The sequence below is a fragment of the Colossoma macropomum genome, unplaced genomic scaffold (genome assembly GCF_904425465.1).
Source record: "Colossoma macropomum unplaced genomic scaffold, Colossoma_macropomum, whole genome shotgun sequence".
Lineage (NCBI taxonomy): Eukaryota > Metazoa > Chordata > Actinopteri > Characiformes > Serrasalmidae > Colossoma > Colossoma macropomum.
The window spans coordinates 26559796-26577725 of NW_023494809.1; the positions used below are offsets into that span (position 1 = coordinate 26559796).

Consider the following 17930-nt stretch of genomic DNA (forward strand, 5'->3'; position numbering starts at 1 on the left):
TATTTCTCCTCAGCACCCTCAGCCATCACATGTGATAAATTCCATCATCAGAGCATGTGATTTAACATAAGGAAAATATTGATTAGCCAAAGCCAGGTATTGGATGAAAACTACTTTTAATATTGAGCAGCCTTTAGTGGCGGTTTGGAGATAACAATGAACACATTGACATACATTAAATTACTACTTATTGTATTAAAATTACTTATATTTATCGTAATATAAGTGTTTTCCTGAAGTTACTGAGGGGGCTGACTATCTTCAACCAATGAATGGCTGGCGATAGGTGATAATAGGATAACAGGCTAACTTGCTTAACCCCATTCTGCAGGCCCCCTAGCAGCCATTCTGCCAGGAAAATGGAAATTGACGCAGATATTTTGAATTATTGTGATCAAGTAACCTGGGCACAGGTTTGTCCATGTAACTCAGATTATTAGATTAACTAGGACACTGTTGTCTCTGTGCGTGTGTAATATTGGGTCTCTGTGTTGAGCTGCTAGCGAGCAATGATGTGTGAAACGGGAGGAATGAGAAACCACTGCTGTGAAAACAACCTCACACTTCTCCACAAAGACAACTGTTCAGAGATAAAACAGACCACACAACTGCCACTTTCTTCATATCAAAAAATTGTGTACAACTGCTACAATAAAAAACGAAACACTATAAAACACTTCTATAAATGTTGACTCGCTTGCTCACCTACAAAGACAAAAATCCAGCTCGCTTGTTTAATGAATCATATGCATTTCCATTGAAATATATTTTTTATAAACATTACTGAAGAAAAAGTGCGTAATGGAAAATCTGAGGGCGCTCCAGAACAGGCAGAAATTGCATATTATGGCTGCTGTGAAAAAGAGTTCCACCTTATTCCACTTGACACTGCAGTTAGAACGTCTCACCATGAGAAAGCCTTATATAATGGAGCGCTACAGAAGGAGGCTGTGGTAAACTATAAACTCTCACAAGATAAACTAAAAAAGCAATTTCTTTTGCGACTCTTATGACTGGGACCGATGAAAGTCTGTGTTCTTGTTGAAATGTTTGACTTAAAAAATTGAATTGGAATGAAAAGCTTTTTGGACGTCAAACAGGGCTCAGAAATAGAATAAAATATCAATAAGTTCGCTGAGCAGAACCAATATTTCTCTTCTGGCGTTCCAAGCCCAACATAATGTTCCTAAACCATATAAACAAAATGAATAACAGGGTTAATTCTGTTCCTTGTTCATTATATAGGCCTTATATAATAAAAAGATTTGGTTTGAAATATGTTAGACAAAGCAGTTGTGTTTGTATTGATAAGGAAATGTCCACACAGAGGCTGTGGAATTTTACTGTTTGTAAATCACTAAAATGCTCTAATAAGCTCTGAAATAGCCCATAATAATTGACCAGATCTTAGAGTTAGACAGGGTTAGCTTCCCAGTTTACATTCCCAATTAAAAATAGCAACATCGACTGAACTGAAAGATCTAAACAGCTTGTTTACGTCATTCCTGTGACTGCAGCTTGAAAGAGTAGGTCACCTTGTAAGACAAACCAGGAATGCAAAGATGAGAGGGGACGGTATTTCAGCTGAGGGGGCACTGCCTCCTCATGGGCAAGAGCGCTTGGCATGACTTGATATTTATGTGTTTGCTCATTTGGGCTTGTGAGTGTTTTGTATGTGTTTGTTTGATGTGTTTGTGTGTGCAGGTGAGCCGGTCGGCCTGCGTGATGACCACACAGGTCATAAGCAAGCTGCTGAAGTCGAAGGAAGCGTCCGCTGCAGTGGACGTCAGGACGTGGCCTCCTGTTCTAGACACCGGTGAGCAGATGGGCTTCGTGTTTTCCTGCGTAGTATTGATATATTAATCTGCAGATTGTTCTGCAATGATGGAGTCGAATTCTGATGAAAAGGGCTTTCTTTGGAACAGTGGTTTCCAACCTGTATTTTTTAAATTATGTTTTTTTGACACCACCATCATTCACACAGTATGCAACGTGTGGAACAGTTACATGACATTTAAACAAAAAGTCTCCATAAGCCCTTTTAAATATCTAAGGGCTGAATACTTCATTAATTTTTTAATAGTTGTTTTTACTGTGGGGCTGCAGTTGGAACCAATTCAGTAGAATTGTCCACATAAATCCTACACAAATACACTATATAGACAAAAGTATTCGGACACCCCTCCTAATTATTGAGTCAAGGTGTTTCAGCCACACTCATTGCTAACAGGTGGATAAAATTAAGGACATAGTCTTGCAGTCTCGATAGATGAACACTGGCAGTACTCCTGCTAGATCTGCCCCAGACAACTGTAAGTGCTATTATTGTAAAATGGAAGCACCTAGGAGCAACAACAGCTCAGCCACGAAGCGGTAGACCACACAAACTCACAGAGTGGGGCCGCCAAGTGCTGAAGTCCACAGTGTCTATCCTCTGTTGAATCACTCAGTAAAGAGTTCCAAATTGCCTCTGGAAGCAACAGTAGCAAAAGAACTGCACGTTAGGAGCTTCACTAAATGGGTTTCCATGGCCGAGCAGCTGCACACAAGCCTTAGGTCAAAATGCACAATGCCAAGTGTCAGATGTGTAAAGCACGTCGCCGCTGGACTCAGCAGTGGAAACGTATTCTGTGGAGTGACGAATCACACTTCTCTGTCAGTCTGATGGACGAGTCTGGGTTTGGTGAACGCCAGGAGAACGTTACCTGCCTGACTGCACTGTGCCAGCTGTAAAGTCTGGTGGAGGAGGGATGATGATATGGGGTTGTTTTCAGGCGTTGGCCTAGACCCCTCAGTTCCAGTGAAGGGAAATCTTAATGCCTCAGCAGACCAAGACATTTTGGACAATTGTATGCTCACAACTTTGTGGGAACAGTTTGGGGAAGAACCTTTCCTGTTCCAGCATGACTGAGCCCCAGTGCACAAAGCAGCTCCATAAAGGCCTGACTGGGTGAGTTTGGTGTGGAAGAACTTGACTGGCCCTCACAGAGCCCTGACCTCAACCCCATCACACACCTTTGGGATGAACTAAAACGGAGACTGTGAGGCCAGGCCCTCTCGTCCAACATCAGTGACGTCACAAATTCTCTTCTGGATGAATGGGCAGAAATTCCCACAGACACTCTCCAACATCTTGTAGAAAGCTCCATATTAATGCCTGTGGATTTAGAATGGGATGTAAGAAAAGCTTGTGTGTGTGTAATGTCTAGGTGATTTTATGTTTGAAAACCAGTACTCTGGAAGATGTGTGCACAAACTTATGCAAGCTTTCTGGACTGTTCTTTAGATGATCTGCCAAAGAAGAAGCCCCCTCAACTGTACAAGCCCTCCAACCCGGACACGCTGGCCTACCTGGACTTCAGCGTGTCCACCACAGGGATGCTTGCAGGAGTAAAGGTAAATCCTGTTTAGATACACATATTAACCCATCTCAGTCATATAGTGTTTTTTAATCTATGTGTTTGTTCAGTTAGATCAGTGTCCTCAACATGTAGCCCCATTGCACCAGAGCAGGTAGAGTTTTAGAAACATTTCCCGGCCCAAGCCGTTGTTTGATTGTTGGCGGGTGGTGAAATGTAACATTAGGTGTGGAGGGCACAGAAGAACATTAGCTTTCTCCTCTTTATTGTTTTGCAATGGAAAACACACCGGTGGAAAAGCTTGACTAATAGCGCACTGTGTGCAAACTGAGACCACCCGCTACTGTCCCATCACCTGTGCTGGAACAATTTCCCGTTTACATTTCGTGCAAAGGGGTGCGCTAATGAATTGTGAAAAAATGGACTGTAATTGTTATTGTTTGGCTGTGGGTAAATTAGCATAATTGGGTGAGATACTAATTTGCAGTGGCGACAGATGATGAGTTTGAAAGTTCATGTTGTAAATTGCTTTTTAGCACAACAGGCCAGCCTCATTATTGTATCAGGAGTCTGTCAGAAAAAGAGAAGAAAGATATTTCGAACATTTAGAACACCCCTGAGGCTACGTCGTCACCTTCCTCAGACAGCAGCAGTACACCTGTCACATTAGTGAAGCAAGTGCTAATGTAAATCCCTCACCTCGCACTCTGTCTTTCTCTCTTTTTGCCTCTCTGCCTCTCACTCTCTCTCTTCCTTCCTCCCCCTCCACTCCTTTATCTTTCAGATGTCTCACTCCGCCACCAGTGCCTTCTGCCGCTCAATCAAGCTCCAGTGTGAGCTGTACCCCTCTCGCGAGGTGGCCATCTGCCTGGACCCCTACTGCGGCCTGGGCTTCGTCCTCTGGTGCCTCTGCAGGTGAGATTGAAGAAAGAAAAAAAAATAATAATAACTCGTCCTGTGTGTCAACTATTTGTACACCCTACACTCTATACTTCACCAGTTGCCTGGATTTTGGTAGAGTAGTATAGTCTCTAATTGAACGCTAATGTTTTGTACTAAACAGAAATTACAGTGCGGGAGTTCCCTTGTCACTGAATTGTGCCTGAATAGCCCCCATACTGGCAGTTTTAAAATAAAGATGTTGAAAAACATCTAACTCACATTCTTACCACAGTCTTAGCACTTACTGCAGCCTCGCTTGGTGCATTGGGCATTTAGAAAACCTTTTTAATTTAATTAAATTTTTTTTTGTATGGGATTACAAGGAAATTCCACTTTTTGTGTGTAAATTGCTACATAATTAAATGTTTAAGATGTAAACATCATTCAGAGTGGTTTGATATTAAATGCTCCGTTTTAGAGAAATATAAAAAGTCAGATTTGTTCACAGTGGTGGTAAAAGGAGCCAGATGTCTGAAGAGTTTGATGCCTCTAAAAACTATATCACAGAAAGTTATTCCATGAAATGGTAACAGATACACTGCATGATGTCTGAGACATTGTTTTACAATAGTTCTGCGTTCAGGTTTTGGCCTTAGGAGGTATTTTTTCAAATCCATTTATGGTGGAGGAAAGAGTTGGTGAGTTTCTCTGTATTTCTAAGCAGATTGTGAATGACTGTTTACAAATCACTGAAATTCCCCTTTAACTAGGGCTGTACCTATTGAATAGTTTCATTTTTGAATATTCCATTATATAATCTCAAATATTTGAATATTTAGTTAGAACAAGCGACGCTCAAGAGGTGTAATTAAATGGAAAAAATATATTCTCATTGCATTTATTTTTTATTTGTTTTTTTACACTATTGTATACATTCTTTTGAAGTATTTTGCATTTTATTCAAACTTAATTGAAATATTACCAGGCAAGGAAGAACATCACTGATAAATAGTTATTCTTGATAGCAAGTGGCATAAAAATGTTAATGCTCAAGCTGGCAGCCCTTATCAGAATGGCTTTGTTTGAACTGTGCAGTGGAAACAGCATCTCTTTAATTATTGTCTTAAAAGTGAAAACACTTTTTGGTAAACTCTTGTCAGTGAATGGGGGGTGATCAAGGTTTTTAGGACGCTCAAAACTGCTTTATACCAGAACATGTGCTAACCTCGTCAGCCATCCAAAACAGTTGGAAACTATTTGGACTGCACCTGGAGTTGAGACCATACTGTCGCCTCGAACTGAGTCTCGCAAGCCATGCCAAATCCCAGTCTCCGTTGAGTCCGGTGTGCAGAGCTGGCAACTGTGTGGTGATAGGCTAGAATTTGTCTTGATAAACGTTCGTTTCTCCACAGAATAGCATCATAAAAGTGGTAAACGTGCCGGTTATATTGCATTTTTAAATGGATTATTAGTTAATATTTAAATAGTTGTTGAACGTATGCAATGTAATCAAATATTTGTTACAGGCCCAAAATGAACAGAACACTACATCAGTATGCTGCACTAAATCTAATTTAAATTTAGATTAGATAAGTGGTAACGTTAGACATTTACACCCCTGGATTTAATGCAGTTCAGTTCGATTCAGTTGTTTTTGCATGATTCGGAATTACCGTTAAGAATGTACTAAATAGTCAAATGATTTACCCAGTAAACCTTATGGAGGTTTTATATTTGAAAGCATACCAAGAATGTTATTTTTGCCAAAATATGACTGAATATTGAAAATTAATCTATAATCTATAATTAGTGGATTCTAACATTTCAAAATCAAAGCAGCTGAATCGCCACCATTCTTACATCCATAGTGTAAAAGAGAGAATGCTGCTTCCTCTGTACCTCCACATGGCCATCCCTCATCCTGTCCAGCACAATGGCTGCATTGTGACAGCCTAAGAGAGCACTGCAGGTGGCTAGCCACATTTCCGAATTAAGTATTGAACTGGTGTGCAGAGATTGCTCCTTTAGCAAATCCTCTTTTTGTGCTGTGTCTACGTTTCTGCTGGGGGAAGTACAGGCACTGTTTTGTGCTGCGTCTACTCCTCGAGTGTGAAGCGTGTACTCAGCACGTCTGTCTTGCTTGAGCGAAGTGTGCTTTCCGGATGCTTCTCTGTAGTCGGTGCCCCGCCCCTCCTCTCGGCTCTGTGCTCTCGCTGTGTTTGTGTGTTGTACTGAGTGTGTGCTTTCTCTCTGCTGTGTGAAGTGTGTACTCAGGGCACCAGTCCATCCTGATCCCGCCGTCGGAGCTGGAAGTGAACCCGGCGCTCTGGCTGCTGGCTGTCAGTCAGTTCCGTGTCAGGGACACCTTCTGTTCATACTCAGTCATGGAGCTGTGCACCAAGGGCCTGGGCCTGCAGACCGAATCACTCAAGGTACAGCTTGTTAGACTCTAGTCCGGACAGCCACACAATGTTTTCCAGGGGACACAATCTCGTCTTTTTTTCAGAAAATGTCTATATATATAATTTCTACATATTAGTTAATGTAATATATTTTGTTAAAATTGAAAGAAGTGGCATTAGAATCAGGCGACAAAAAACCCCCACCAGCATATGGTTTGTGCGGGAGACCACGGACCCACGTAATGCATCTTTACGTATTAACATTGCATACACAGGCTCAAAAAGAAGGTCCGGCTCGATGTTTAGGTCTCAGATGCAAAATCAACATTATACTGATGAAGATATGATGACAGTAGTGGATAAATTCTCTTTCAGCGGTCTCGAAACACAAAATGTTTTTCCGCACGTAGCACTTTCCACACATTCCCACCAAAATACTCTAAATACCAATGAAATTCTGTTTGTTGTGACAAATAATTGTGGTCAGCTCAGAGAATTGGGATTAGGCGACTGTGTAATTATTGTGACCACTCTACTTTTAGGCAAACATTATTATTATTAACCCCTTAACATTCCAGGTTTATTTCATACAAAGGCTTATTGTTCAGTAACTACAGCGACTTCAGTGCTAATAGAGCTATTCTTAGGTTGTTAAGGGGTTTATAGCTATTGTCTATAATAGCTATAAAAATTGGCATTTTTTCTTCAGTGCTAATTGTGATGCATCAGTCATGAACTTTTATGACCAATTCCAATTTATTTATGGCCAAATGGTCAATTTTTATTATCCTGTGTAGGATAAATGAACACACGTAACACACCAGCACAATTCCAGTACTTTTTTAGGCAAACTTGCAATGTTAACACTGCAATTTGCTCTTTAATGGGCCAAACTGGCAATAATATGAATCAAATAAATGGCTACATCAAAAGTAAGAAGGAAATGGCTTTTTAGATATTTTGGTATAGTTGTAACAGCAGCATTCAAATACAGTGCTAATGCACTCATCAGCCTCATGTTATTTAAGTCATAAAATTGGAACATAAATCTGCCGAAGTAAAAACTATAAATTGCTCTTTTTCTTGTTTTGAGCAAGTTTTTGATTTTGGCCATTTCCAGTTGTGCATGCCTAATTGCTAATGTTTATAAGCTTGCATAGTTTAATACAGAGAAAACAGTTTTGGTTCAACTTCTCAATTGTGCTTGGCCTAAAGATGTTCCTTTTCCTCAGCACTATGAATGGCAAATTGAATTAAGGTTTGAGTTCCACAGCTTGTCTTTTATTCAAATATTAACTGAATATTTCTTAATCTTATAAAAATGCAATTTAATAAGAATTAATAAATACATTTTTGACTAGATTTTCATCTCGCACACAATGAATGTATGTCACAGACTCAAAATACCTGTCTGTACATCAATGCAATTAGAGTGAAGTGTGAGTTTGAGAAAGTCAGTGAATTGTACTATCATTATTATGCAAAATTCATAGACAGATTATTAGTCCTGGAGAAAATGGGTGCGCTGCAGCAGCAGCAGCAGACTTATACACATCACATGCATATATTAGTAGAAGTACAGACGCATAAACAGCACTCATTCTGCTGATATTGTGAGGTAATGAATATCATGACAAGCTGATATACATTTTTTCTTTAGTCACTGGCTGTTTGTTCATATGTTCACAAATTCCATGCCTCTATTAGTTCATTTGTAGCATTATTGAGTTTTAATTAGCAGCTGGCACCTAATTATCGCTGAAAACGTCTTATTAGCCATATTTATAAACGATATCTGTGCTAGCGGGCTGGTTGTAGTGTTGTGGTGCTTTTATCCTGCGGCTCTGAGCTGGCAAAGAACGTGCCTGCACTGGGCGTGAATGTGTGTGTAATTACTGCCTCAGCAGGGCTGGAGAAAAAGAAAAGGCCGCCTGTGCCTTCTGGCGAGGCTGCCTTGTAAAATGTGCTTTATTTACTGTGATTTAGTCGGCTGAGATTGCCATAGTTACTGACTGCTGTCTAGAGCAGCGGCGCACTTCATTAACTTCGGGGACGTCTAGAGCAGCAGCATGCAGTTCATTAAGATTGGGGACAATCGATGAGGGAGAAGAAACTGGGTTCAAATAAAAACTTTTAGCAAAAAAGTCAAGAGATAAAATGTTCATATATGCCATCTTCTGTAGACCTTGTTATCTTTATGAAGGTGAAGTATGTTAGTAGGAAGTGTATTTTTGCTGTACATTTCAGTTGCATTACATAATTATTTTAGTATTATTGTATAGTTATATAGATACATAATAAATTATACACATTTGATTCACTTTCTGTATCAGCAGGTTCGTGTCTGCGCTTAATTCTGTTGGTTTCAGTGTCTTAAAAATTGCAAAAATATGTTTTTTTCATATTTCAGGAATGTTTTTTAATTTCAAATATCCTCTCTTCTGCTTACAAACACATATATATTGATTTGAATCGGCTGTAATGGTAGATTATTCCAACAGTGCCAAAATACTGAAAAACAACAGTTACCGTTATTCATGAAATGATATTGATCCAGATTATTTTTACTGTATTGTATATGTACAGTACTGTGCAAAACACAGCTAAACACATCATTTAAAACCATTTATCTTTGCAATAAATGTGTTTTTGCTTGTAAAAAAAAACGTCTTTAAATTAGATAAATAAGACCAAAGTTCAGTTCCATATTTCTCCATCACATGGATTTGTTAAATTCCATCACCAGCACACCTGATTTAACATAACGAAGCACGATTAACCAAACCAGGTATTAGATGATGACTATAAATAAGACTGGGCTGCCTTCAGGAAAGGTTTGGAAATGATTAAACTCATTGACAGAGTAAAATCACTACTTATTATATTAATGTTCTTTGTGTTTATTCTAATATTAGTGTTTTTCTGAGCAAATAAACACTTTTACAGTACTGTATATACAAGAAAATGATTTAAACCCTTTGGAATTACCTGGTTTTCTGCGTTACTTGGTCATAAAATGTGATTTGTTACAAGTATAAACAAACATAATATGCTTAAACTAATGGCACACAAATAATTATGATCTTACATGTCTTTATTGAGCATACCAGTTTAACATTCATAGCACTGGTGGAAAAAGTAAGTAAACCTTTTGATTAAGCGGTCAAACCTTCTTTGGCAGCAGTATCCACAAGCAAACACTTCGGACCAGACCTACACAGTGTTAAAGAGGAATATCAGACATTCTTCCTTACGGAACTGCTTCAGGTTGTCCATATTCTTCGGGTGTCTGGTATGAATGGCTCTCTTGAGGTCATTCCACAGCATCTCTATTGGGTTAAAGTCTGGACTCTGACTGAGACGCTCCAAAAGGCGGATTTTACTTTTTTAAAGCCATTTTACAGTAGATTTACTTCAGTGTTCAAAGTCATTGTCCTGCTGCATCATCCAGCTTCAGCCAGCAGACAGCCACCCTGACATGATTCCATAGGATGCCTTAATAAACCTTGATTTTCCCCATTTTTGGTCTTGGTTTGGTTCATTTGTGGGTCCATTTAGAGGGCTCTGAATTTGTTAGACGTTTGCACAGACATGCAGAAACCATGACTCAGCAGTCTGAGACCATTGGAAATGCTGAAGCGGCTGCTGGGACAGTTGTATCGACCCTCTTGTTTGTGTATGTGTGCAGTCTCGTGGCTTGGACCTATCCCGTGTGAGGACGTGTGTGGTGGTGGCGGAGGAGAGGCCCCGGATAGCGCTCACTCAGTCTTTCTCCAAACTCTTCAAAGACTTGGGCCTGCACCCGCGGGCCGTCAGCACATCTTTTGGCTGCAGAGTCAACCTGGCCATCTGCCTGCAGGTTGGTGAACTTTGAGTCCTGCTTGTGTTCATGTATTTGTGTGTGTGTGAGAGAGAAAGAGAGTGAGAGAGAGAACAAGACCAGAGGAAGCAGCCACATCTTCAGAGTAGGGCTGCAGTGACTGATCGACAACAGTTAGTTGTCAGCTACACTGATTATGGGGAAAAGGTGACACATCAACATCTCAGTTACTTAAGAACACACACACACACACACACACACACACAGATACACATACACATTATATAAGCCGCTTATTATCCTGGGTCATGGGGGTGCCCGCGCCTATCCCAGCGGTCATTGGCTGGAAGGGAGGAAACACCCTGTACAGGTCACCAGTCCATCACAGGGCTACTTAAACAAAAGCACCTTATAATATAATGTTCACATGGTGTATGCAGTGAAAATGACAGATTGCAGTGCAATTCAGACAGTGTAGGGGGCAATAAGGGATCTGCTGCTTTGCTGCAGCATACCAGAAGAATCACTTGTGGCACAGATGGAACTCTGAAAGATGGTTGTGCCAGACCTGGTTTATGAGGAGCCTGGCCACTTATTTCTCCCGTTATATCAAAAACAGGACTACACAATGCCAGAGGGCGCCTGCGAGCGAGTCCTCAATGAATGGGAGTAAATGGAACTCAACGGCAAAAAAAAAACGAAAAGTCAAAATAGTTTCTAATCTCTCATTCAGAACTTTCCTTAAATGTATTTCATTACAAAAGCAACGACAATTTACCTGTATGTTTCCATTTTTCTACAGCAGACAGGTTTTGGAAAGCAGGACGCTAGCGTTACTGCTAGTGAGTGCTGATTGGCTGGCAAGCGAAGCAGCTCGTTGGCTGTTCGCGCTCACTGACGTCATGCACATACATGAGGCGCCGTTTTAACTTGAGTTTAACTTGAGTTTAACAGCTCGTAAACTCGTGTAACTTGAATTTAAAAGCTCAAAAATATAGCAATAAAAATAAATGCTTTATGCCTTTAAGTGTTCAGGAAATAAGTGCATTATTTTGCATTAAAAATGTTGATTTATAAACTATGATTTTGCTTAAATGGCATCTAAAAACAATTAGCATCTTTTCTCATTGAAAGAATCGAGATTATTGATTATGTTGCTAAATGCCATATCTAAGTTTGTTCCTTGTAGAGGATGTATTAACTTATTTACACTTAGAAAATCAAGAAAACATGTAATTTGACCAGGGCTGTTCACATTTCTTTGTATCTGACTGTATCTCCCCTTTTAACATTAACTGATTTGGTGAAATCTTTTATGAAAATCACAAATTATATAATATTGAGCCACAGCATTTTTTGAAAACTGTCACCTCTCATGTTCAGAAGTTGTTACTGCAAACACACGTGAGCTCTTGCTGGTGTGAGTTCATAGTGACTTGCGTGCTGTTATTTCAGGTTGCTACTCGAGCTCGAGTAAATGAGTTCCAAGGCCATGTGCACATCCTTCACATACTTAAAATAAACCAGCCGTTTTCCATCATTATTGTGGGTGTACTCTGTGCCTGTGGGAAACCAGGAAAAATGATATTTTCAGATATTACTGCTGCTCCACTGCACTCTCATACTCTGCTTGTGACAGGTCAAAATCAGGAACTACATAAGTCATAATGGTTTGATTAGTGGATTAATAGCTGATGAATTAATTAACTACAGAAATCAGGTTATTTGCAGACCTACTACGTTAATAGGGTATGTTATGCAATACCAGATTGTCTGCATGTGTGGCTGATGTAGATATTGGGCCATAATCCTTGTCCTGACATTTTCACAACCTCTAGACTTCTGTCTGCACAGCTGGATTAGTGCTTGGAATTTGGAGAGAGGATTTGAGCCCCATGGCACCTCAAGTGGTTACTAAGAGTGCCTGTGGCAGTTTAACTGTGCTTATGCTTTTGCTCATCTCTCAGACATCCATCAAACTAAGAGCAAATGTGTGTGTTTCGTTTTGGCAGGTGAAATTGACTTTCGTCTCAAATTGAGATGCAGAGAATACGGATATAGTTTGGAGTTAATATATTTATGTGAGTGTATTTAAAAGTTAGCGCTGTTATTTGGGATCGAATCAAAGTTGTTCTCGTGAGACTTAACATTTTGGTAAGCCTTAGTTTTATGACGCTGTTATGATTACATCTTAATGTCTGTCTTGAGGGTTTCTTACTGTCTGGCTGTTCTGTTATATCCAGTGATGAGTGAAGGAGGGACAGTATAAAAACACACAAGGGTGTTCACAGTTTCGAATTTCATCTTTTGTCAGCAATTTTTCATTTTTAACTGTGTTAAACCAACAGTTCAAACCTAGTTTTCACAGTTTTCCAATTAGTCTAAGTGTAGCTGATTAGCCAGGACATGTTTTATTTCCAAATGTTGCTTCTTTTTTAGCACTGAAGCCATGAGGCTAATGTTGCTAACAGAAGTCAATAGTCACCAAAATGTTTTGGTAACTTTTTACTGTAGGGTACTGTTCATAAGGCTACATGACATCTACATAAGCTTGTTAAAACAACTGACATAACCCTACATAACTGTTTGTAAATGCTTATTCCAGCAGGCAGACTTGCTATGAAGGTTATATTCGTCAATTTTGATCAGAATTAGCTAAAGTAGCCTTTATGACAGATGATGCCTATTGGAATAAGCACTTATAAACATTTATTTAGGGTTATGTCAGCTGTCATGGCACGCTTATGTAAGTGTCATATAGTCTTATGAACAAACCCTACAGTAAAGTGTTGCCAATTTTTCCATAAATACCTCCCAAAAAAGCATTTGGCTGCACGGTGAGGTCTGTGCATGAGTCATACTGTGTCCTAAACCACACCAAGAAATCAGTGCGACTTTAGTGAAGACGTGGATTTGGTTCGAGGGGGTTGAGAAAAGTCTCTTTACTGAAAATCTAAGATATTACTCTGAACCATTGCACTCATATCCTTATGAAGTTGGCCTGTAGACATGAAGTGATAGAGTTACACTCAAAGAATGACCACATATTACCTCAGTCTGTCATCTGTTTGTCATTTTTGCATGTGGTTTTAACTTTTTCTTTTCCACTGATTAGTTTTGCCCACAATTCATTTCTTATGTTTGTTTTTTTTATTCTTTTTGTCATGTCCTTTGTCTTCCTGTCTACCATTCTTCTTTTATCTTGCCCCTTCCTTTTTCTCTTCCTCACCCTCCCTGGTTTTCTCCCTGTCATTCTCTCTCTTCGTCCACCCCCTCGTCTCGTCACTGGCTGCTGTAGCCTCACAGGCTTGGGAAGCTTGATCAGGTAGGGACGCCCCGCACTCCCTTGCCCCCCGTGCTGATTGTGGTGTGGGTTTGGGTCACTAGCTTTGCCAGATTCTGGTTTCCCCGGCGTGAGACGCCACATGCATCGTGCCTTGTGCTAATGGGGGTGGTCGAAGGTGTGGGTGTTTTTTTAACATGTCCACCTGTTTCAACGGGCGATGCTGGATTACCAGGCTAAATGGACTAATAGACTAATGGCTGCTGACCCCAGTGCCCTTAGAAGGATGTAGAGCTCTGAGGCTTAAACCCTCATCCCAGTGGGACTCTCCAGACCCATCATGTTGATCTGCACATGGGCTCAGTGAGTTCAGATAACCACAGTAGCATTTGCTGCCTTCACATGCTTGTGAAATGGTCGAACTTCACAATAGCAAAGTTTCTGCATTTAAGTGCCTTACAAGATATCAAGAATGCCTCGAGGTAGAGGGTTCCATCCTCATTGTCTTGGAAGAGGCTTTGTGCCATTGGCTGGGTCATTTATTGGTCCTAGTATGGAGACACTGACGATAACCAACAATACAATCCAATGCAGATACATAGAATTTTTTAGGCATGTGCATTCTGACTAATTTTGATGTTCAAGTGTCTGTGAGAGTTAATGAATGGCTGCCTCTTTAGATGAGCCAGTGAGCTAGCACTTCTGCACAGGGCCTTTTTTTCCTCAGTGGATGAACTTAACAAATTCCCAAATAGTAATTCCAGTATTCTAGTACAGGCACCTAGAACGGTTAATCAAGTACTTGAGTAAGGCACATCCCTGGTGTTACTTTAAATTAGCAAACAGACAGAAATCTGCCTATTTGCTAATTTACTAGTATGTATACTATACGTTAGCTAGTTATGTGGCTAGTTGGGAGTGTATTTGATATGCATCTCTAATGTTAGCTAGTTAGCTAGCCTGTTTTGTTATCTTCGTAACATTTCCAATGTTGTAAAATGTACGTAATGCAACTGAGCAAGGTTGGATTTAGAAATACAGGGTGATTCAAAAAGATTAATCCAATTTCAAAGTGCCCTATTTTTCCAACCGTGAGATGCCGAGGAACCAATCACATACCAATTGAAAGAGGGGTCATAGAGTTTCTGACTGTCAGTGGAAGATGGCTCCTTCAGTCTGCGATGAGATGCGACCGCTGAGCAGAAAGCGTTCTGGGTTCTCCACTTCAATAAGCGTGAATCCGTCATAACTGTGCAGCGCGATTTTTGTCGGCTCCAACAGCTCAGAGCGTTCGTTGCTGGTTCCACAACACTGGATGACCTCCGAAATCGCACTGAAAGAGCCGTGAGTGCAACGACACCCGACATGCTCAGTCGAGTATGGGATGAATTTGACTATGGCGTTGATGTTGTCCGTACAGCTGGAAGAGGTTCATACTGAGACCTTGTAAAATTACATAATAAACTTTATGCTCATTTAAATCATTTACAGTTTACTGCATTGTTCTGTGATGATTCACAAGAGAAATAAATCATTTTAAAATCGGATGAATCTTTTTGAATCACCCTGTATAAAAAATGACCTACCATTGACCAGTAAAACTGTCTTATCCTCCATAATGAAAGTGTTAGGGCCAGAAAGGCCAGAAACAAGCTGGAAGCTTGGATATCAGAATTGTTTTAGAAGCTCCTTCTTATTTGTCCTGAATTTTAACTTACAAGTCAGGAGCTCATGTTTTGGGTAATTCCAGTTGGGTGTGGGCATCAGTCAGTTTTTTGATACTGATGGTAAAACAACAAAAACTTGACTTCAATTCAAATTACTGAAAAAACCATTGAGGTAAATCTCAACAGATTGTGGAGTAATCAAAGGAGCACCGAACACGATTTAATAACACAATAATAACATACAGAAGTTAATCACCAGTAAAGATGTTGGAGCACACATGCTTATTGGCTCACTAAAGCTGATAAAACTGACTGCTTAGGTATTGAAATTTGGTACTGAATGACACTTTTTAGATACTGAAGTGATTCTGTTAGTACTATAAAAGCACTGAATCGGAGCACCCAGCCCTACTTCCATTAGCATGTGAAGGCAGCAGTTTATAGCCCATAGCATGGTAAGATGATGGCCACATGGTGGAGTATGAGTTCATTCTGTTTTATTGTCCACCACTGACCTCCAGAATTATAGACCAACTGTAATTCGCCAACTGTGAACCATTAACTGCGCCAGGTTTCGACACATGAAGTGAAAATGAGCCCATATGTAGTCAATTCATATGGAGTCAGTGACCTGAAACAGGCTTTGATGGAGTCAGTCTTGCCTGTACAGCATGGCTATGGTCTCTGTCCACTTGGAGGGTGCCCCCTGCTGGGCCCTGGCCCTGGCCCACTGGGAGAGGGGTAGGGCTGTGTGTCTATTAGGCTCTTAGTGTGTGGCTCATTTGTGCTGGCTTAGTTGGGTTTAAAGCTGCATGCTCCAATGACTTTCCTTTCCCTGCAAGCGAATGAATGGGTGGGGTTCTGTCATGGCTCTTGGTTAAATGGAAAGGGGGCTTCTTCACTGCCTGGTAAACCTCTCAAGTCTATGATCCCAACTGAAAAATGAACATTTTCTGATTGACAGGAATATTGATTTTAAAGAGCTCAAGCAGTTAGATACCCGATAATATTGGCAGCTGTAATTTACTAGTTAAACAGTGCTTAACTGATGGATATAGTTGTCAACAGAGAGTTGTGAAGTATGATTGTCAGTTATCTTGAACTCAAATAAATAAATTGCAGAACATAAAATGTTAAGTAAAATAAATATTGTAGTACAAAGGATGGAGCTTTTCATAATTCTTAGCAGTTATTAGCTGTTAATTATTTTTTACATATATAATTAACAGCTAATAACTGCTATATTTTTAACACATTCTGTGCTATAATATATTCTAACATGTTTTGTTATTTTAATCAAAATTCACATAAACATGAGCAAGTAGTGACTCACTTTTGTACACACAATGATGTGAGTGTTCTCCACAACATATCAGAGGTGTCTTCATTATAATACAAAACAAGCCACGAAATACAGTACGGTACAAAAGTCAGAGACGACCATTCTTCATTTAATTTCCAGTCAAAACAGCCAGTAAGTACAGGTTTTTCATTTTTCTGCTTCAGGAAAAAAGCAGATGTATGTTTTTAACAGAACATTACAAAGAAGCCTCACCAGCTAAATATAGCATATCGCTGTTGTCGGAAGAAAATCTCATATCTCCAAAATGGTAACTTTACAGGAGGAGGAAAAAACCTACTTTACTTTTAATGTGAGTCAATGGAACCAAAAATTTTCCAAGTCCTTTTGGGTCGTTTCTTTTGGTCCATTCATCATGAAATTTACAGACAATGTAAAGAGCAACAGGCATTTTCAAATGATGTCAGAAACTGAACAACGACAAAAATGGATATACAAGGTTTTCTTCCGACAACGGCGATATATTTTTTTTACTATTCAATGTGTCCACTCTTTAATTTTTTTTCAGCTTTATTCTTTTCAGGTGACTCATTTTCAGGGATATTTTTTCCACACTTCCAAAGTTCAGTCTCAGAAGTTGGTTGCATTTAGATAATCCCAAACCCATTCAGTGATGTTGAGGTCTGGACTCTTTCTTTGTCTCCTTTTCTCAGTGAGGTCCTTCTTGACAGCTGCACATCCTTTCAGACCCATAGCACTGAGTCGTCTCCACACAGTGGAAAGATGAACAGATGTTTTCAGATCTGAAGCAGCTTGATTTTCTCCTCTTTCCCATCTAGGAGTCCCATTTTCTCTTTAATTTTTAATAATTATTTGAACTCCAGTTTTGGAAACTCCTGTTTTTTTTGACTGTCTCCTTCCTTATGCAAGTGGATTATTTTATATCTAATCTTCTCAGAAATATCTCCTGAAAAATGTACTCCTGTTAATACTCAGTGGAAGCTTTGACTGGAAATGAAATAAATGAACGCTGGTCTCTGACTTCTGCACCGGACTGTGTCAGTACTTCAGACGTAATCCACCAACCAGTGTATCCGTCAGGGCCTAGTACTAAGAAACGATCTCTGATCGGTGAGCAGTTCACGGCAGTGAAGTGACTGACAGGCGTGAGCGTTCAGTGAGCCATCTCTGTGGCTGGAGAGCTATAACACTCTTCT

General features: G+C 39.9%; 1 protein-coding gene across 1 annotated transcript in view; it reads left to right on the forward strand.

The window, feature by feature from the left end:
• dip2ca (disco-interacting protein 2 homolog Ca) overlaps positions 1–17930 on the forward strand; it is a 179050-nt gene that overhangs the window by 150740 nt on the left and 10380 nt on the right. The window contains 6 exon segments of the mRNA XM_036558486.1: positions 1705–1816; positions 3287–3396; positions 4144–4274; positions 6505–6673; positions 10332–10502; positions 13762–13788. Coding sequence (XP_036414379.1) covers positions 1705–1816; positions 3287–3396; positions 4144–4274; positions 6505–6673; positions 10332–10502; positions 13762–13788 — 720 coding nt within the window.